The 22,582-nt window shown below is 33.7% G+C and overlaps 2 protein-coding genes across 3 annotated transcripts; both read left to right on the top strand.

Moving 5' to 3' along the window:
- Positions 1 to 8,964: 8,964 nt before the first annotated feature.
- LOC143566037 (uncharacterized) lies at positions 8,965 to 14,508 on the top strand. Its single transcript, XM_077052825.1, has 11 exons — positions 8,965 to 9,146; positions 10,319 to 10,362; positions 11,293 to 11,373; positions 11,514 to 11,621; positions 12,387 to 12,478; positions 12,565 to 12,639; positions 12,902 to 12,971; positions 13,524 to 13,625; positions 13,744 to 13,858; positions 13,957 to 14,019; positions 14,368 to 14,508. Exons 1-11 carry the CDS (start codon positions 8,969 to 8,971, stop codon positions 14,460 to 14,462), a joined length of 1,023 nt encoding a protein of 340 aa, XP_076908940.1. The 5' UTR covers positions 8,965 to 8,968; the 3' UTR covers positions 14,463 to 14,508.
- A 1,397-nt stretch (positions 14,509 to 15,905) lies between these two features.
- Positions 15,906 to 21,871, top strand: LOC143566038 (solanesyl diphosphate synthase 3, chloroplastic/mitochondrial-like). 2 transcript variants are annotated; one of them, XM_077052827.1, is made up of 12 exons: positions 15,906 to 16,133; positions 17,658 to 17,735; positions 17,848 to 17,922; positions 18,011 to 18,082; positions 18,159 to 18,290; positions 18,381 to 18,467; positions 19,069 to 19,140; positions 19,250 to 19,335; positions 19,532 to 19,664; positions 20,229 to 20,318; positions 20,433 to 20,531; positions 21,540 to 21,871. In XM_077052827.1, exons 1-12 carry the CDS (start codon positions 16,005 to 16,007, stop codon positions 21,717 to 21,719), a joined length of 1,233 nt encoding a protein of 410 aa, XP_076908942.1. In that variant the 5' UTR covers positions 15,906 to 16,004; the 3' UTR covers positions 21,720 to 21,871. The 2 variants fall into 2 exon arrangements, with proteins under 2 accessions (XP_076908942.1, XP_076908941.1); XM_077052826.1 differs by having other exon boundaries at positions 15,909 to 16,133; positions 17,842 to 17,922.
- The last annotated feature ends 711 nt before the right edge of the window (positions 21,872 to 22,582 follow it).

Below are 22,582 nucleotides of genomic sequence, written 5' to 3' on the forward strand. Positions count from 1 at the left end.
TCGCGCAGGTGAAGTGGCTTATAAGCTGGATTTACCCGACGAGTTAAAAGGAATTCAATATTTAACCTTCCATGTTTCTCATCTGAGAAAATATCTAGCTGATGACACGTCTCACGTGCCATTGATGGACATTGAGGTTGATGAACAGCTTAACTACATTAAACAGCCGATAAAGATTGTCGATCGCAAGGAGAAGCAGCTTCCTCACAAGATTATACCTTTGGTGAAAGTGATATGGAAGCATCGCAAAGGATCAGATGCTACTTGGGAAGCTGAGGATGAGATGCGCAAGTTTTACCCTAATCTGTTTAAGTAATAGTTAGGTTTCGGGGACGTAACCTCTTAAGGAGGGAAGACTTGTAACATCCTAAATATTTTAATGTTAAATAAAGAAGTCATGTTTAATTATCGTGTGTTAATATTTAATTTGTATTAAATAAAGAAAGAAAGATGGACTTAGAATAATTAAGATAGAGTAATGGGTGAGATGGGCCTTAGGTCCATGGGCTTTAAGGGGTATAAATACTATGGCTGTTCACGAGCCGAGCCGAACCGAGCGAAGGGTTGCTCGTTGCTTGGATCGTTTACAACCCAACCGAACGGCTGAAATTCGAACCAAGTGAAAACCGAAAAGAGCCAAAATCGAATCGAGCATTTTTCGATCGAACATCAAGCGATTTAGAGCATTTTTTATTTATTTTTCAGTTTAAATTTTTCAATAAGAAACAAATTTTAAGGTTGTAAATAATATATTTTATAAATAAATTAGTAGTTTTTAGACAAACATGTAACATATTGTAAATATTTTTTAAAAGTAAGTTTAGAGTGAGATATAATGATCATGTAAACAAACTTTTATTATTCTAAAAACTTGAATCGAACAAATAAAACTATAAAATTAACGGAATATGAAAAATTTTAAGGGGTAAAATTAATTGTAAGCTTATATTTATGTGTTTTGTCTATATATTAATATATTTGTTCATATATAATTCTATATAAAAAATAATTAAAAATATTCTATCCGAATCGAACCGAGCAGACCCTTGCTCGTTGCTTGGTTCGTTTACAAAACGAACCAAGCAGAGCGGCTCATTTTCAATCGAGCGAAAATACGAGCGGGCATTTTTCGAGCAATTTTCGAGCGAGCGACGAGCGGTTTGTACGGCCATAATAAATACTCCCTCAAATTAACAACCCTAAATCCTCATTCCATCTTTCCACATTTGCCTACACACTTCAAACACACACACACATAACCACTTTCGGCTGTGAGGGTGAGGGAGGGATCCAAGGTCAAGCAAACGTTGATTCTTGATAGATCCTCATTATACAAGATAGATACAAGACCTAAAGTTCATAACCAAGCTAAACCATAACCTTAAAACACGTAAAGGTATGTCTTTTATCTTTAAAGTTTACGTTTTTATGAACGGATAGCCTTGAAACTTAAAACTAGAGTAGATCGGGTATAAACGAAACATAAAGTAGCAAACTTGATGTTAGAAATGAACTTAACGAACCTGCGGTTAAGAACGGCTGTTAAAGAAAAACCCTAGATCTAGTTTTAAACATTTTAAGCCTAAAGGTCCAAACTTTATGCTTTCCCGAGCCGAGTCTCATCCGAAATTGGCCATGGCAATGTTCACGGGGCTGGTTAGTATCATATCAAGGGGTTACACGTCGAAACGGGGATGGTTAAGGGGGTTAAGATTGAACCCGTAGCTGCTGCTACAAGTTTGCCAAGCAAGTTCGCGTGTATATTGGTTCGCGCGTATATAAGTTCGCTGCTTATTAACTTCGCCATACAAGTTCGCTTGCGTTAAGTTCGCCACTCTTAAGTTCGCTATTGATATGTTCGCCTACATATAAGTTCGCATGCTGTTATATAGGTCCTCTTACTTCTAAGTTCGCTTATATTGAGACCGGATACATGGCGCCCTGCATATGTAGACATATATGTGTATACACGTGATGGTATGCATTATAAGGGCTTAAGAGATAAAAAGCCAGAAAGTTAAAATAAAGGAAAGACCATAAAAAATGCTAAGTAAAAGTAAGCTAATACCAGGCCACTAGATTAGATCAGACAAGTATTGATACGTGTAACTTATATACAGTTAGCAGAGCTCAGTTAAAGAAGGGATTGACAATTAACGGAAAAAGGAACAGAGTTCAGGTGAGTTTCTAGCCCCATTCCTTGTTATGTTTTTGGGGCTATATGCATACTCGATGTGATTAGTTAATACACTTACCTTAAATGGTAAGTGTATGTCTTATATGATTTATGTATGAATGAATGCTTGATGATGCATGAACGATCTTCGGATATTGCATGTACCGTCAAGGGATAGCTTAAATATAGATTGATATATATATGTATATGGTATATAGATGATGTATGTACGTGTGGAAGTTATAATTGTGAATGTATAGATAGGTATGGTTCAGGGAACGGACCCTAATAATATTCACGAATTTAGGAACGGACCCTAATAATATCCCGCGAATGTAGGGAACGGACCCAAATAATATCCGCGAATGTAGGGAACATACCCTAATAATATCTACGAACGTTTTAGGACGAAGTATATGTATATGTGTATGTATAAAAGAAAAGGAGGAAAGTACGATAATGTGATCGTATGAAGAAAGGTAAAGAACTATGTGTGTATATGTACCTTCGGGTGCGTATATAAGAATGTGTATGGACGTATTGTATGCTACTTGATTACCTAGAACTCACTCAGCGTAGCTGACTTTTAGTATGCACGCAGGTGAGTAGGATAAGGCAGCTCGCTTGATGAGGACACATGGCATGGAATTGAATATACTGGCATCTTAAGGAAGTGTTATGCTATTTTAAAGCCAATGTTTTATGTTTAAACTACTTAAATGTTTATTCTTGATGAGATTTGAAAGCTATGTAATATATTATGGTTGAAGTTTTAATATTCCGCGTATGTTTTAATTAACTCTGATATTGAGAACTGCGTTTATGAGTAAATCCAACGTCATAAGTGAGGCACCGGTAACGGGGTCTTACAATATCTTTAGTAAAACCCACATATTTTCTATAATCGATTAAATACATAATTTTACAAATTAAATACAAACTTTTACAAATTAAATGTCAAAATCAATGTATAAAATAAAACCTGATTTTAATATTAAAAAAAACAAAACAAATTCATTTTTATACATATTTATGTCAAAAGTTGACTAATTAACGAATTTGATATTAAATGTAATTATGTCGAAATTATTTATTACAATACAATTGTACTAAATATTTTTTGGAAGTTTACTAATAATTTTTTCTATTCATAAAAGTTAACTCTAGCATTAAATTTAATAGATCTAACAAAAATGTTATTGAATGTTTCTTATACAAAAGTTAAAATAAAAATTCTTTTATAACAATTTGTAATTTATTGATTACAGTTTTTATATAATTATATGTTTTTGTTCATATACAAAGCATGTATTTTTTTTCTTCATTTCAAACTCAGCAAACATTATTTGACCAATTCTCATTGACATTTAAAAGATTTTGATATTTTCCAATCTTAGAAAGTTTGCATTTTTTTATTTAACAATTTTATAATTATGTCTATATCAAGATGTCTATGCCTATAAATAGCATCAATTGATTTCTTGAATTTCTGTACCTTAAGCATTTTGTTATTCCATCATTATTATCAAATTAACTCACTTTCTATTGTTACAATATTTTATAAAATATAAAACCATTATTGTTAGAGTCAAAAATCAATCTTCGTTTTAGATCAAAAATAATCGTATTACCAAAATTATCGTTATATTAAATTAAATTACTTAAAAATTGATCCGTATTAATTAATTACATATTTAGTAATTGTTGCACTTTTAATTATGGTATCAAAATATATCAATATCTTATTCCTAACTAGAAATAAAAATTCTTTGTAACTTTCAACTTATATTCCTTTAAATAAAATTAATTATAACGTTTCTTTAATAGTTATCAACCATATTCGTATACATTATCTACTAATTTATGTTTTATTTGTATTTTAATTACTATTTTTATTATACAAAATGATAATACTTTTTTGATCTAATATAAGTTTTGACTTCAAATCAATTCTTAAGTTGACAAACACTAATTCACATTAAATCTTATATTTTTAAACACCTAAAAATAATGCATAAAATGATTTTTAATATAATTATCAAACAAATAGTGGTTGCTAAAATTAAAACACGTTTACTCCTTAATTTATACAATTTTCTCCTTAAAATAACCATTAGTAAACATGGAATGTTTTCTTAGTTTATTCATATTAGTCCCATAATGAAAAAACATTGTTTTAATTATTTCTATGTTTAAGTTTTAACAAAATTAAATTTCTATTTTCATCACCACCAAATTAGCATGTACGAAATATGGCGAAAACTTTAATCTCCGGAGTAGATGCAATTTGTCTAAATGGGTAAAAAAAATACAGCTACAAAGATGTAAGGTCCCGGTCCCAGTGCCATACTTTGGTGTTGGATTTACTCTAAAACACAATTCTAAATATCAGAGTGAATTAAAATTTTTCGCGAAATATGAAGATGTCAACCAACCATTACATAAATCATAAAATTTAAACAATAATAAACATGTATTTGATTTTAACATTATAAAATAAGTCTTCAGATGCTAGCTTCTTTATTCCTTCGTCATGTGCCCCTCTTCAAGCGAGCTGCCTCAACCAATTCACATATGTGCATACTAAAAGTCAGCTACGCTGAGTGAGTTCTAGTTAATCAGGCAACATACAATACATACACTTACCTTCATATATGCATCCGAAGATACATATTAAATACTTTACTTACTACCTTTCTTTCATACATTCATACATATATACGTTCATACTTTTATACTTCCATACTACATACATACTATCTTTTCCATCTCAGATACTATTAGGGTCTCATCCCTTTTTTTTCTATGTTAGATATTATTAGGGTCTAATCCCTTTTCTTTTCTATCTCAGATATTATTAGGGTCTGATCCCTTTCCTTGACCATCTAAGATATTATTAGGGTCTGATCCCTTTCTTCTCTATCTCAAATATTATTAGGGTCTGATCCCTTTCTTCCCTTCAACATTCATACGTTTCTTTACATGCCCATTTCATTAAATGCTTCCATACATACTTCTTATATCATTCATACACATTTACATATCATACACTTCATACATATATCATTCTTACACATTCACATATCATACACTTCATACATATATCATTCATACACATTCACATATCATACACTTACCTTTTTAGGTAAGAGTATTAACTATTCACATTGAGTATGCACACATCCCCGAAAACATAACAACATGGGGCTAGAAACTCACCTGAGCTCAGTTCCTTTCTGAGTTTATAGTAATACCCCTCTTTAGCTATGCACGGCTAACTATATAATAATTACACGCATCAATTAACTATCACTACCCATATCATATTTCTAGTTTAATATAATCCTCAACGAATGGGGTCCGAGGGCAGCGCCCCTGGCAGCGAGGTTCTAGGGGCGGCAGCCCCTAGCGGGGTCCAAGGGGCAGAGCCCCTGATTAGGATTAAGCTGCCAGGTTAGCTAGGAAAAATTTTATTTTCATTAAGTGTTCTTAACAAAATTTTCACTAACATTTCTTAAATGATTATCTTATTCATTACTCATTAACCTTTAAAGGAACCTTTGTTTAATTCATAAAGTTCGAGGGCTTCTTTGTAATTAATCCATTTTATTCTAACTTCGGGACCTTTCTTTCATTCTATCAAACTCTAATTCGTCCTTTGACCCTTAACGAATGGGGGCTCATTCGTTGACTGGACTAACAGATGGGCATCTAACAAATGTGAGCTTATTCGTTAGTCTGGTCTAACGAATGACCTCCAACGAATGAGGGTTCTATAACGAATGGACCTTCCAACGAATGAGGGTTCATTCGTTGGTTCTCCGTAACGAATGGCATAACGAATGGCTTAACGAATGCCGCTCATTTGTTATTCTTTCCTTAACGAATGGGCATTGCTCATTCGTTACACGCGCCTAGGGTTAGGGCAGAGAATGTAAGAACATTCCCTGACATTCCCTCCCATGCGCTGCCTTTTCGGCGTCATCGTGCCGGAAAAACGGGTGGTTGCCGGAAAAAAGGTGTGTTTTTTACACCGTTTTTCACTACGATCAATCCGGATCACGGCTAAGGTGACCACTAAGCTCGTCATTCGATCGGCTTATACCCGATTCCATCCGAATCTCGTGACTTTAATGGTTGAAGGTGTCGGTTAGTTGTTTCGCGACTAGATCTAGCGGGTTTGGACCCATTTAAGATCATACTATCATTACCTCGGATCAATGCTCGTTTTCCTTCTTGGGTTCGGCTAGAGAAAGAGAGATAGAGACCTTAAGTGTGTGTTTTGGATGGTGTATGGAATGGGTGGAAATGAATGGATTAATGAATAATTATGGTTTATATATTATGGGTCATAGGCTTAAGCCCATGGTCTTCCTTCCTTCCTTCCTTATTAATTCAAGTCCATTACTCACATTTATTTAACCCAGCACAAGCCCAACTCATAATAACTATTATTATTATTTTATTACCTGAAATAGGATACAGGATGTTACAAAAGAAAACGAGTTAAACGGATACACATTGAAAGAAGCATAAAAACTAAATAGCACAATCTATTCAAACCATATTAGACTACTACTACTACTGCTGCTGCTGCTGCTGCTACCACTACTACTACTACCACTACTACTACTACTACTACTACTATATGTAATCAATAATTATTTAACATAATTTATCCACAAATGAGTTATAAAGAAATGGATGAGAAAGCTTTGCCTAATTTCCTAAAATAATATATATTAGGAATCAGCTATATATCAACTATACTTGAATGAAAATTAATATATTATTGAATATTGATTAAGACTTTATTTTGAAGATCAATTAATTATAGCATTATGAAAGACTAAATTTAGGTTTTAGATTGTCATAACAGTTTGTTTTGTAACATAATTTTAAAATATACTCATAAAAAGAAATGTCTTAGATATTGTTCATCATTTAACATTGATGTGCAACAAATATTTAAAATGATGTGTAAATAAATACGGGTACTATCTTAGAGTAAATCATTACAGTTATTGATGTGTAATAAATGTCTTAGATAAAGTTCATCTTTTGAATCAACATTGAGATAGAAGTTTTGTTGAATAAAAATTGTAAATTTTTTTTTTTGATTTGGAGACTAATTTCTTTGTTTACTTATTATTGTACTCATGATATAAGTTATAAAATAATTTAATTTTTCATTTATCTTTGTTAGTCTTTGTATGTTTTTGTATTCTATTCAAATAAGTTATGATGTCTTATAATTCATGTAAAATTATCATTTATTTATAAATACAACATTTGCATTTCATTATTATAAATACAACAACGCCATTATAGATATACCAGATGAACTTTTGATTGATGATTCATCCGATCCTATTTATGATCTGATTGATTTTGTATATCCAGCATTATTGAAAAATTTTAATGATATTTCATATTTTCATGAAAGGGTCATACATGCACCTTTAAATGAGGTTGTCCGAGACATTAATGACATATCTTTATCTTTGTTTCCCGGGAAGAATTTGAATATCTCAGATCTGATAGTATAGACAAGTCTGATAGTGTTGGTCCTAGTTTCGATCCAACATTACACTCATCGGATTTTCTAGATGGTTTAAAGATGTCTGGTATGCCTAATCATAGATTGGTTCTAAAAGTTGGTGTGACAATAATGTTACTAAGGAATATTGATCAGAAGAACGGTTTATGAAACAGAACGATATTACAAGTAATTAACTTGGGGAGGCGTTTTATCGAAATAAAGGTTCTTCTAGGTACTAACATTGGCTTTAGCACTTATATAACTCGTAGTGGCCTAACTCCTTCAGATAATAAACTGCCATTCAAATTGAAACGAAGACAGTTTCCTGTTGCGGTTTATTTTGCAATGACCATTAACAAATGTCAAGGCCAATCACTAGCAAGAGTTGGCATATACATGCGAGAACCGGTGTTTACACATGGTGAACTATATGTCACTTTATCACGAGTGAATAGTAGAGACGTTAAAATGTTTATATTAAACAATGAATGTAAAATTACAAATAAAACTTACAAATGTGGTTTATAAAAAACTATTTAGTAATTTATGAAATTCTCATTTTGAAGTTTTAATTATCTATCTAATAATTGTAAAATGAACGTTGTTTTCGTTGAAAGTTATGTTTAATAATCTTTTAATTGTTACCCCGGCATTATTAACAATTATATATCATGTTGTCATCTCCACAAGTATATATGAAATTATGTTTTCCACTTTCATATTACGTGTGGATGTTACATGATTTATATTTTTCTACTCGTAACGCCCACGGATTAATAACCTAGTTGGAATTAAAGTGATAATTTAAGCCAAACCGGTTGAACAAAAACAAAACATAATTCGTAAAATATACTAATGAGCCCTAGCTTTATGTGGAGAGACCATTAGTTTGGTTGTAATTAGATCGCTTATCCACTCATATACTAGTATGAACATGGCTTAAGTTATTTTTTATGCATTTTTTAGTCAAGTAACAAGTCAATATTGATAATTATGTTAACCATTAAGTTAGTTAACCAAAGCTCTTTTGTCTACTTTCTAAATTAGAATAAAAACTTTTAGATGCTTACTTATAAAAGTTTTATAATCTGTTAAACGTGTAATCTAAATATTATTTTACATTATCCAAAAATAATAAAACAAAATACAAGACTGACACATACATACCAGTAGAAAGCAAATAGCAATCAGCTGCTTCTTCTTCTTCTTCTTCTTCTTCTTCTGCAACAAGCCAACGAGTAACATTAAAAATGGCAACACAGCTACGTTTCCTCCCAAACTACCACCATCATCTTACATCCAAACAACCACGGCGTTCGAAATTTGTAATCAATATCAAAAGTCAAAGTCAAAGTCAAAGCTCACAACTGCAAGGTTTATCGAAGAAGAATCGACGTCCGGAGAACGTTGATGGAGACTTCTTCGTCGGTTCGTTTATTTCGATCTCTTATTTTAATTAAAAAACTTTAACTCGCTTGACTAGGCTCGAGTTCGGTTCTTTTTGATTTACGAGAGCTTGAGCTCGTCTTGTGAGTGATTTTTTAAAGTTTGGACTCGGCTTGTTTATTATGTATTATATAATTTATATACGTTTTAATTATTTTTACGTATTTATTTATATGCGATAACTTAAAACGAGTTCGAGAACGTTGATGGAGAGTTTTCTTCGTCGGTTCATTTATTTCAGTAAACGCTTTAACTCGCTTGACTAGGCTCGATTTGGTTTACTAGAGCTCGAGCGCTTTTACTAAACTCGAGCATGGTTCGTGAGTTATTTTTTCATGTTTGGACTCGGCTTGTTATTGTGTATTAATTAATTCATGTAAGTTTTACTTTTCTTTAAATATTTTTTTGAGAAAAAAACTAAAAACGAGCCAAATCTCCGCACGAGCTCGATTGTGTGTAAGTTTTACTTTTCTTTAAATATTTTTTCGTTTATTGTGTATTAATGAATTAATTCATGTTTGGACTCGGCTCGTTTATGGTGTATCTTAAACAAGCCAAATCTTGGCACGAGCTTGGTTGTGTGTAGTGTGAAATTAATACATAAAAATACAAAAGTTGTAAAACTCAAAAAATACAGAGGATCGATGTGCCTAGACAAACTTCCTGTACAAGGCTCGAGCTCGGGCTCGATAACTAAGCGACCTTTATTTGGGGCTTGGCTTGAACTCGAAGAAGCTCGGATTGTTTTTAGCTTTTTATCGATTCGATCTCGAGTAACTCGTGAACGGCTCGGCTCGTTTGGACCCCTACTTGTTAGCTGTTAAATTTGAAAGCTATACAACTTTCTTGCTATTAAATTTGAAATAATGACATTTAAATTGCATATATTGTTTTCAGGGTTTTATAATTTGTGTCATCCATTATCTTCAAATTTGTTATCTTTAAATGTTTTCTATTAATACTCCTGCATATGATGATTTTAATATCCCAGACTAATCTTGCAGTGTTTATCTTCATAAGTTGAAGTTGTTGACCTGAATTTATCATATTATCTATTAAACTTTGGTTATATATGCCTAAAAGTTTAGCTTCATTCAAATATTTGTTGTTGCTAACAAGGCAGATAACTAGTTTGATGTCTATTTTTATTGCAGATCATACATGCATTGATTGCGACACCTGTCGTTGGATGGCCCCGGTAATTAAACTACCTTTCTTTAAATATTAACTTCTGTGATTTATGACTATTCTTTAATTGAAGTTGTAGCTGTAATGAAGTCTTTAATTGAAGTTGAAATAGCCTACGTGACTATTCTCTAACTGAATATTATGCTGTAATGAAGTTGATTGCTTTTGTTATGACTATTCTCTAGTTGAATAGTCTATGGACTAAACGTGTGGAATAGTATTGTCCATGAGGTCAATTGTAAAGTTTTGTTATCTTGTAAGATCGATTGGAATGATAGTTATATGCACGGCCGTCTCGGAGAATCGTTAAAAAAATTTGGGTCGAAGGCGAGAGAAAATTGGGCTATAAGTAAAAGGTTTTTTTTTTTTTTTTTTAAATTAGGTTTAAACAATTAAAATTTAAAATGGGCTCATTGGGTTATGGTTCGGGTTGTGCATTTTTTTTATATATAAAAATGGGCTTAAATGAATTGGATAGTTAGTTTTAAACATTAAGAATACATATTTTTTCAAAAAATTATATATATACAAAAAATATTAAAACTTTCGGGCCTACCGAGTTGATCGATCCGGGAGCCCAGCCCCCCCCCCCCCCCCCCAAGATGGTAAATGTCGTTAAGTTGTTCGTTAATGCAGCTTGGACCATGGAGACAATTCTCTTGTTTTCCTAAATCTTACTGTAACACTTTGCAAGAAAAAAAATGTTTGTTTGCCATTGTATGTCAGATACTTAGGTTTTTTTACCTCCATATTTAAGCAACCTTCTAAGTTCTATAGTACATACGTTGGTGATGTGGCACCTGTATTTTGATGAGGTGGCAGTGCGCCACATCACCATTTTACCTGATATAGTATGTAAACGAATGGGACTATATAATTTCTGAAGAGAAGACCATTTCAGAGATAGAAGTATTGTTTTCTGAATTTTTTTGTATTTCAGGACATCTTCACTCGTGTCGGTGACATGTCTGCTGTTTCAAAGCAGCCAAGCTGTCAAGATGAGCGCGTTAAGGCTCTTCAGGTATTATGTCATATGATAGTTTTGAAAAGCCATTCACCGTATATTGTTAGGCAAACAAAAACCAAGATTAATCAACTTACTTGCAAGCTGAGGTACTGACAATGATTGTAGATAATATCATTCTTATGTTGTATTTGCAGGCATTACTTTCATGTCCAACGAACTCAATCCGTACTGAGAAACCCGTTCATGAAATTTTAGAAGTTCAAAAAACATTTCCAATACCCATTGACACCAACAGAATTCCGGTAATTCATTTAATATATATTACTCTTCATCGATGTATCTCTGTTAAATCACATCAACGCTTATTAATTGGATGTAACATCCTTTGAATTTTCTTTTATAACTATTAGTTTTTAAAGTATTAATACTTAAGTTCTATTTAGAATACATGATATGCCTACCCCATGAAATATGATTGAAAAATAACCAAACATGAGGTTATTATAAGGTTTACACATTTAATCAAACATGAGGATACCTGAACTTGCTGTAAAATAGTAACTTTTATGATATCATATTACCAATTAGTAAGAAACAGTGCTGATATCCATGACCGTTCGTATGAAAAAGGGTCAATTCGGGTTGGATAAAATTGGTTAAACATAAAAAAAAAAGGTCAAAAGTGAAGTCAAATGGTTTAAACTTCTTATATCTAATGTATATATTAAATGCCTCAATCTTTTGTTTAACTAAAAGAATGGGCAAACCAAGTGCTTGAGTCCAACTCGTTTTAACATGGACTTAAAGATGATCTGTTTTGACCTTAATCCATTTTGACCAAATATGCAACCCATCTGTCTGTTTTGTAATTTCTAATATATGGTTACCTGTTTATTTTATATTTATTGCATTAACCATAAGTGGAACTAAAAACTAAATAAAGTAAGTGTTAGCGGGTCAATCCAACCTGTTTTGACCTGAACTTAAAGATCATCTGTTTAGACTTAAGAGTTTAGACCTTAATCCGTTTTGACCAAATGCTAAGTCAAACTAATCATCATTTACAGGGGGTGTATCATTGTGGTTATCACTCTGATAAATCATACGGAGCAGCATCCTATCTGTTGGTTCATCCTGAAGGGAATATTCTTATTGACAGGTTATCTAACCATCCAAATTTCTATGAATCATACGATTCTTATCGACGAGTCAATTATTATATCATAAACCTGTAATATATTGCAGCCCTCGATATACAGAAAGGCTAGCTTCTAACATTGAGAAAATGGGCGGAGCTCGATACATGTTTCTCACTCACCGGTATGTATGATGATGTGGTCCAGTTGATATAAATTACCATATAAGAATTATACAGATATAATTATTTCATTAGAAAACACACCGTGGGTAGTTGGGTGACTTTCTATCTACTTCACCCGTTTACTTATTAGCAACTTTTTTTATTTAACCCATTTTATCTGTAAATGATAAAAATAAACCCATATCGACCTTTCACAGTTAAACAAGTCGAAAATGCCACCTTTAAATTTATAAGCTATTTTTGATTTCTTGTTTGAATTAGGGATGATGTGGCAGATCACGAGAAGTGGTCAAAGCGATTAAATTGTGAAAGAGTGCTTCACTCCACAGAGGTATGATGGCTGAATTTTTATTCCACAGTCCACGCTTTATCTATCACACATGTTTATAGGCCTGTAAACGGACTGAACGAACACGAACAAGGGCATGTCCGTGTTCGTCCATTTAACTTCAAACGAACACGAACACTTATCAGAGAAATATTCGTGTACATGTTCGTTCTTGAAAAAATTGAACATATTCGTGTTCGTCTGTGTTCGTTTGGTTAAAATCTAAACGAATAGTTCATGAACATAAACAAATGTAAATGAACACTGATAAACGAACATAAATTAACACACTTAAATAAACACAAATGAACATAAATAATCAAACATAGACAGTTCATAAACATAAAAACAACACACGTGTTCATGTTCGTTCGTATAATTAAATGAACACAAGTTTTTTGTTCATGTTCATTCGTTTATTAAATAAACGAACTTCCTGCCGAACGATTCACGAACAGTTCACTGAACGTTTGGTTCATTTACAGGCCTACTTGTTTAGCTTGTTAAAATTATTTTAATTTTAATAAAATTTTGTTATTATTTTTTAATTATCAGGTAAATGCTTCAACCAGCAATGTTGAGATGAAGTTGAACGGATGTGGACCGTGGAGTCTTAGTGATGATATCCAGCTTATACACACCCCGGGCCACACAGAAGTGAATGCATATGCTACCTTATTTCATTTTTCACCAAAAGAATATCCTTTTTAACTATTTAACCATCCAAAATTCTAAAAATTGATGTTTTTATCTTGTATTGTGAACGGAGTGGCAGGGGTCCGTGTGCTTGTTTTATAAGCCTTTAAAGGTGCTTTTCACCGGAGATCATCTGGCATTGGCAATGGATGAGTCTAAGCTGGCTATTTCTGAGATATACAATTTTTATTCAGGTATATGAATGCCTTTTGAACTTCATTTAGACATCAGATAATTAATGTTTCGTACGCATTATATTCTGTAATCTGCTGATTGTATTTCCAATTTGCAGTGCCTATACAGTTGGATAGTGTTGCTATGTTGCTTGAGCTGGAATTTGAGTGGATATTACCAGGTTGGTTTTTTTTTATTATTATTTTTAACAATGCTTGAATATGATTGCATGAATCATGTTAGTTCATATTAGTGTAGATAGAAGAAAGCGGGTCAAATGGTTAAACGGGTTGAATGACTCGTTAAGTGTGTTTTTTTAAATAGTTTTATTGAGAAGTTAAGAATACTATTGGAATAATATAGTTTTTAATACGTATATATAAAAGGTTCGACCAAAATTGTTTATATGTGAATCCAACATGAATTGACCCGTACCTGTACCAAGTTACTTGTTTTCTATCCATTACCAGCCCGACACAGCCATTTTGTGACCTCTAAAGTTAGTCGAACTGATTGATATTATTTGCAGGCCATGGACGGAGAGTTGCATTCGAGGACGTTGAAGAGAAAAACACCCGCTTAAAAGCTTTCTTGACTGCCAAGCAACATTCCCATGTTTACTAGTTGGACCATACATAAACACAAAGTAGCTAGTAGTGCATATGATATGGTAATGTTGACTTTTTTTGTGTTAAGTACACTTGTGTTCTACATGTATGCCACCGGTAATACAGTGGAGAAGACTATACTGTGACTGTGTTATCGGCCCGTATTTAGTTTCGAACTTGAGACATATATTAAGGAATCATAATGTTAAGTAAAGTAGGTCTCATATGTAAAAGATGACATGTTGGCGGCATGGTGAAAGGATTTATGAAGTGGTGAAATAAAGAACACATCAACTAAACTTCATACTTTTTTTTGAACGATCATTTGGATTACTGACTAGCGCTATTCTACAATACTGCTTTTACTGGTCATAGACTCCGGAATTTTAAAGGATTCTCGAGGAAATCCGTAAGCTGAATAATCAACTAATCATATCTTTACCGGTTTGTGTTATATATAAAATTGGAGTTATTATTAAAAAATATATATATAGAAAAAAAAATCTTTATCGCAAGTTTATGCAACAACACTAATCTTTACTAGCTTTACTAGATGTAAGGGTGTGCACAAAACCAAAAAACCGTCAAGAAACCGAAGGTTTAATTTGATTTTTACTAATATCGGTTTTGGTTTAGTTTTGTGAAAATCCGAAGCAAACCGAAAAACCGGCCCGAACCAAAAATACTGTTTCATTGAATCGCTTAGGTTTTATAAAATTGGAATTTTAATTTACTTGAATTAATTGGTTATTTTAACGTTAACACTAACGTACTTACCAAATCGCACCACACACCCCATACATAACCAGATATTGTAGCACACGCCATTTCAATGTAAAGAAAGAAAGAAAGGAAAAAAAATGATGATCCGTTTGGTCACACACATGACACCCCCTTCTTACCTCATTTTATTATTATTATTCATAAAACATTACTTAAAAAGTAATAAAAAATATATAAATAACTAGCGATTGGACAATGAGCTAAGCAGTGAATTGGTACAAGAGACCTGGTATTTCATGAGAATCAGGTTTGATTCTTGTCATCACCATTTAATTTCATCGGCATCAAGATGATGATTAGAGACCAGACGAACATGTGACTCTCACCAGTTAGATCGTTAAACTAAATGAATTTTACTCATCACACTTTCATGCCTTCGACCGAGTGTTCATGCATGTTGGCCTTATGCGAAAGGTTTTACCAAATCAAAAGACAAATGCATCCCGATATAATAAATTTAGTATCAGTCCATTTAAATAATTTGTTTGTCGTAACAAAAAAAGGTAGTAATAAACATCTAGTGAGAGGCCCCAAAGTTAGGGTTATGCACGTGGTCGCATCTCCATCATCATCATCGCCGCCGTGTCACACTTCCGCATCAGCTACGTCGGCTAATTTTTAATAACTAATAATCTTCTTTTCTTCATTTTCATTTATTTAGCCGCCACAAATCCTTCCAATTTCACACTTTCAGCCACCACCGTTAACCTCTTCTTCTTAACCCCTTCCAAATCTCTATTTAATTTCATTCGCCTCTGTTTATTTAATTATTAATATGTCAATTTATCGAACAATTAATCGGATTTCACGAGCCGCCACCAGCAGTTACCAACGGCTGTACTGGTCTACTCCGGTTCAACAATCGCCTCATCACTACAGCCGGTTCAGGTCTCCTTCTGAACAGGTGAACGTTTCACGAGTATTTGATTTCGTTAATCGTATTGTGGTTTTAATTCAACGTTTAATGAATTTAATTGATAGTTAGGGTTTTTTTTGTTCAGTTTTATTGCCAAATTAGGTTAGAGAGTGTATATTCATTTCTAGCTTTTTTTTAATGTGAATGGAATGTGTGGTTACGACGAGCCGAGCCGAACCGAACCGAACGCAGGTTTACTCATACTTGGTTTGGCTTGGTGTTTTATTTCGTACAAAGTTTTCAATTCTAATTTTCTAAAACTTTATAATTTCATTAATGCAAGAATTTTAACTCCAAAATGTCTAAACTTCTAATTTTAAAATGCCTAAAACTCAAGTTAAAAAGAAAACATATGTAATAAGTTCAAAACAGAAACATGATCGATATTTCCTCCTAACACGTGAACAAACAGTTCGTGCGTGGCTCGTTCTCAAACCGAACCGAGCGGATCGGGTCGGCTCAGTTCCAAATCAAGCTATCATTTTTCGAGTGACTAGCAGTTTGGACAGCCCTATATGCGGGGGAAGTGTGGTATTATCATTGTTTAGGTTAGACAGCTTATACATTATAATGCTTAACGGGGTTTTACAGTTGCATACAGGATTAGTTTAAACTGTACACTCTAGGTAGGGTATATTTCTGATGCTTATAGTTATAGATTTTCTGTTTTATGGTTCTTCACATTCTGTTATACATTTTAAGTTAGTGCATCATTTCCATCATCTTATTTTGAATTTTTGTTTATTTTCGATGAACGTTGAATGGACTGAATTGCTAGCTATAATCATTCAATGTCATTGCCAAATTAAGTTTCGCGATCTTCCTGGTGTTTTGGAAAGTAGTATTTTTGACATAAAGTATCCATTTTTAGGTCTTCTTTTATGTGAAGAGAGAATATGTATGCCTCATATTTAATTTATCATACAAATATGTGCCTTTGTGGTTTGATTTTTTATGCACAATGTGATGGTATTGTTGTTGAACATGGGGGGAGTTATGTGATTTTAAGATTGTTTAGGGATGTCTTGAAACAGGCAGCGATGGGTACTTATGAGGGAAAAGATTCATGATTAAGAAAAATGAAGTATGTAAGGTCTATCATTTTATGGATGAAAGTATAGTTTATCACTTATTTAGCTCCCACATTCCGTTCATATTTAGAGGGTCACCATTCATCATTTATGTAATTATGTGAGTGTGTAGGAAAGGGACAAAAATAATAAAGTAAACAATGTTTTTAAAATATAGATAGATAGAAATAGAGAATGGTTTTTAAAATATTTAGAGGGTTACTATTCGTCACATGCCACTTTCTGTATTCCAGTTTTCTTCACTATCTGTTATATTGTATCATTCAAGTTACTGCATCATTTGCTTCTTCTTATCTTGAAGTTTTGTTGCATTCTTATTTCTGGGCTATTTGCTTTTTCGATTACCGGTTGTTCATTGTAGTGCCACTTGTTTCATGGTTTTTATGTTATATGACTTGTTATTGTTTTCGGTGATTAGTAGGTTTTGGGTTGCAGAGTAATCTCTCCCTGGTTTTCCCGTTCTTTTCGTTCTGGTGGACCCCAACCCCAGTATGAAGAGGTAAGTGCTTTTTTTTTCATTTTTAGTATCATTTCTTTTGTTTTTTTCCTAATTATACCAAATATTCCCCATATATTATTCTTAAAGTTGTCTTCTTTTTGTCCAGGATCAGGTGGACCCGTTTTCTCTTGTTGCTGATGAATTATCGATAGTTGCTAATAGGCTGCGATCAATGGTTGTTGCTGAGGTACGGATAATACAACTCTTATTATTTCATTCTTGATATACTTTTGGTAGTAACTAGTAATCGACTTTAAATGCATGCTCTTTTGCAGGTGCCAAAGCTTGCCTCTGCAGCCGAGTATTTCTTTAAAATGGGTGTTGAAGGGAAGAGGCTTCGCCCCACCGTAAGTTTATCGCTTTCTTTTCTTGTGATCGTGTTATTGTGCCAAGATGGTGTGACTCAATTGTTGTCTTTTGCAGGTTATATTATTAATGGCAACAGCTTTAAATGTTCAAATCTCTAAACCAGCTTCAGAAGGAGTTGTTGATATTATTTCAACAGAGTTGAGAACAAGACTTCAAGCTATCGCTGAAATCACAGAAATGATTCATGTTAGGTTTCATATAATATGTACTTGATATTTTCTTGATTTTTGAGAACTAATTTTAAAATTTGTTTTTTCTTGTGCTTTTTGATTTCAGGTTGCCAGCCTCCTTCATGATGATGTACTGGATGATGCTGATACAAGACGCGGGATTGGCTCTCTTAACTTTGTGATGGGAAATAAGGTGACTAATGTTTGCGCCTTTTATTTTCTTATTGCTTAAATTGCTGATATGAATTATATTATTATTAAGTATGATAGCAAAAATGCGGGATTGGCTCTCTTAACTTTGTGATGGGAAATAAGGTGACTTAATTCACTCTTTTCTGTCTGTGATATATAAACAATGCATCGGGTTCGTCATAAGACTAATTCTTATTCAAATGTATTCTAGACATAGGTTTTTAGGTTATGTTTATTATGCAATTATTAGATTATCAGTTACAAGTTAGAAAACAAAAGTCGACAAGAGTCAACATCCGTTATTTAGCGGCTATGACAGTTTTCTGGTATCCGAAACGAAGGGGCACAACCACTTTGTTAGTACCGTTTCATAGGCGGCATCAGCGCTATATATATGCCCAAAATTGTATAGAGTGGTTGGTCAATTTTATCAATAAAGACGGTCTGCTTTGACTTTGTCTGGCAGAACAGTTTTGTTACAATTCATCCCATGTGTGTTGATTTAATCGGGTGTTTATGGATGATTATGTTGTAATTATGCGTTCTTGGTATTCACCAGTTATAACTACTTTTGAAAGAGTACTTGTGTTTTCTTTGTGCAGATCTCAGTATTGGCTGGAGATTTCTTGCTTTCTAGAGCTTGTATCACCCTTGCTTCCTTGAAAAACACAGAGGTATCCATCTCTCTCCTATATATATTTATGTGTGTGTGTGGCTGTGCGCGTATATATGATTATATACATACAATCTTTCCTATATTCTGTTGGTTATTGGTGTTTTCAGGTTGTATCATTGATAGCAACAGCAGTTGAGCATCTTGTTACCGGAGAGACGATGCAAATGAGCTCGTCAGCAGACCAGCGTAGTAGGTATGCTTACTCCTTGTAAATCAATTTTGATGAACAAAGTCGTTTTGAAAATCATAGTATAACCACTATTTTTACACAATTTTGCCTGTAATTTGAAAAAGAAACTTTTGTAGTTACATTTCACAATGCTAGTGTCTGAGCTTGGAGATTTGGAATATTTTGGGCCGGTATAATTAATTTTTTTTTTCTGTTGCAGCATGGATTACTATTTACAGAAGACATACTACAAGACTGCATCATTAATATCCAACAGCTGCAAATCCATTGCTCTTCTTACAGGTCAAACTGCAGAGGTTGCCATGCTGGCATATGAGTATGGAAAAAATCTGGTGTGTAAGAATCAGCTATTTCTTTTTTTGGTGGGCGGGTCCTACCAGTTTGGCAATGGTTAAAATGGGTAATATTACTCATTTCAACCATTACCAAACCGAACCCGTTCTGATCCATTCCAAACCGAACCTGTTCTGATCCGAAACTCGTTCTATGATGAAACCCGTCCCGGTCCGAAGCCCAATCCGAACCGAATCTGTTGTGATTCGAAACCCATTCCGACCCGAAACATGTTACGATCCGAACCCGTAGCGACTCTGAAACCTATTTTGACCCGAATCAAAGGGATATTAATGATGAAATAGTGTTTTTTATGAATGGGAAAAAAACCGTTTTGACAGGAAACCCGTTACGACCCGGACCCATTTGGACCCAGATACGTTCCAACTAGGACCTGTTCCGACCCGACCCAAAACAACCATTTTTTTAATTTGACCTGTTTCGATCCTAACCCGTTCAGACCCTAACCCGTGACCCTTCTGAACTGACCCGACCCGACCCGTTTTCTAGTCCTAGGTAATATGATTGTAACACGGACTTATCTTTGTTCTTTTTCCTTGCAGGGTTTAGCGTTTCAGTTAATTGATGATGTTCTAGATTTCACTGGCACATCATCATCTCTAGGGAAGGGCGCGTTATCTGACATTCACCATGTAATCCACTCACTTTAGTCATCATATATACATATATACACATATACAAACACACAAATATGGCATGATGTTGTGCAATTTGTGTTTTTAACTTTGTGGCAACTGATTTTGCAGGGAATTGTGACGGCCCCAATATTATATGCAATGGAGGAGTTCCCAGAATTACGGTCAGTTGTTGACAGGGGATTGGACGACCCTGCCAATGTGGATCTTGTAAGTTTCTGTATCAACTGTACTTAGTAATTTTTACCCGTTTGTTTGCGGTCGAGTCAATAACTCAATATGCGTTGTGATCTGTATCAATGGGCAAGTCGAGCTTTTTCAGCTGAAAAGTCATTAAATAGTTAAATTTTTATGGTGATAATATAGTTACGGGTCAACTCAACCTGACGCGTTTTGACCCGTACTAAACGAGTTTCAAAGCAAATCCGTTTTGACTAATACTCAAATGGGCCTATGTTTTATGGGTTTGGTTTATTGACACGAAGCAAAGCTAGCTAACGCGAAGTTCGCTTGTTTGGTTATTGTTATGTCAATTTTATTATATGCTTAGGTTGTAAGTTTTAGTTATAGGGTTCTGATATGCAAAAAAGAAAAAAAAATACGTGATATAATTTCTGGCTACACAAATTGAAAAACGGGTGTTGACTTAAGTGTAAACGAGCCGTGGCTTATAAGATCTAGCTAGGATCATTTCGAGATCTTTTTCGGCGCAGGCTTGTTTATTATTTATTAATTAATTCATATGCATTCTCAATTGTAATTTGTATAAAATAACACAATATATATTATTTAGTTATTTTTATCATAATTTGTATGTATCAAATATTATATAAATATATAATCAATACATTAAATAAAAATTATATAAAGACTAGGCTTGTTTAGGTTCGTGATCCAGCTCGATTTGATAAGTTCTCGGGCTTGTTTTCTAAATGAGCTTATTTTAAGACTCAAAACTCATTTAAGCTTGTCTCAATCCGAGCTTGTAACGAGCGGTGTAGCTCACAGGTTCAGATTGGCTCGTTTACACCCCTAGGTGTTGTATTCGGGGTCATGTGATATGATGATAGTTATCATTTACTACAAAACAATAATGATGCTGATTTTGCGCGATTGATCTCTTAGTTTTGTTCGATATTTAAGCTGATCCGATGTTTTTGACTTTCAACTTTAACAATTGGTAAATAACAATCATTCTCATTGATATGGATAATACAGGCTCTAGAGTATCTTGGTAAAAGCCATGGGATACAAAGAACAAGAGAACTAGCAGCAAAGCATGCCAGCTTGGCATCGGCTGCAGTCGATTCGTTTCCCGAGAATGACGACGAAGATGTTCAACGGTCGAGACGGGCGCTTATAGAATTGACACACAGAGTCATCAATAGAACAAAGTGAAGAAAATGAAGATGAATTTGTTGCACCATCATCATAAAAATATATATACGTTGCAGGTTTTGTTCGGATTCATTTTTAGGACTTTGTTTAATGCTTATTTACTTGTTTAATATTTGATTGCTTAATAATGATTTTTTGTTACAACACTTGGAGAACAGTTAAAAAGTGTTTATTTATAAGTTTTAGTTATCAATAAATCAATAAGATAGAAAAAGAATGTCCGAGACGTAAAGCTAGAGGTGCACAAATCGGGTTTTTTTGAATACCCGGGTTCGGGTATGATCGGTTATTGGAAAATCGGGTATTAAGAGAAATCGGGTAGGGTTCGGGTAGGGTATTGAGGAGAAAAACCCAACCCTATGTACCCGGGTAGGGTATGATCGGGTTAGGGTATAACCGTATGTGTCCGGGTACGATCGGGTATTAATACCCGGTTTTGAATTTGTAATTTTTTATACATTTTTTAATCTATTTAAAATTTAAATTTGCTTTGTAATATATAAAAATAATTAAACTATATTACAAAAACAATAAATCCACTTAAATTCAAATTATTTACTCAGTAATATGTATTTTACAAAAACTTAAACATAAAAGTTGTGAAGTAAACATAAAAATATACTATAAAAACTCATGTATTATTTCGGGTATTAGAAAATTGGTATCGGCTATCGGGTATAGGGTCTGACATGGTCCGGGTATAAATCGGATACGGTTCCGGGTACGGGTATTGACCTCAAAATGAATACGCTATCCTTACCCTACGGGTAGGGTCGGTTCCGGTTTCGGGTTTAGAATACCCGGGTATAAAAAAAACCCGGTTCCGGGTACTTTTTTCAGGTCCAGTTCTGGGTACGGGTTTT

Source organism: Bidens hawaiensis, unplaced genomic scaffold, assembly GCF_021521415.1.
Source record: "Bidens hawaiensis isolate Kalapana, Puna unplaced genomic scaffold, B.hawaiensis_p1.1 tig00022677_1, whole genome shotgun sequence".
NCBI classification, from domain to species: domain Eukaryota; kingdom Viridiplantae; phylum Streptophyta; class Magnoliopsida; order Asterales; family Asteraceae; genus Bidens; species Bidens hawaiensis.

Excerpts from the sequence above, each read along its gene's own strand:
- LOC143566037 (XM_077052825.1), top strand. The coding sequence starts at position 8,969 with ATGGCAACACAGCTACGTTTCCTCCCAAACTACCACCATCATCTTACA. Across the intron at positions 11,374-11,513 it reads AGCGCGTTAAGGCTCTTCAG|GCATTACTTTCATGTCCAAC; the intron begins GTATTATGTCAT and ends TTGTATTTGCAG. Across the intron at positions 13,626-13,743 it reads ACACCCCGGGCCACACAGAA|GGGTCCGTGTGCTTGTTTTA; the intron begins GTGAATGCATAT and ends ACGGAGTGGCAG.
- LOC143566038 (XM_077052826.1), top strand. The coding sequence starts at position 16,005 with ATGTCAATTTATCGAACAATTAATCGGATTTCACGAGCCGCCACCAGC. Across the intron at positions 20,319-20,432 it reads CGTTATCTGACATTCACCAT|GGAATTGTGACGGCCCCAAT; the intron begins GTAATCCACTCA and ends CTGATTTTGCAG. Across the intron at positions 20,532-21,539 it reads ACCCTGCCAATGTGGATCTT|GCTCTAGAGTATCTTGGTAA; the intron begins GTAAGTTTCTGT and ends TGGATAATACAG.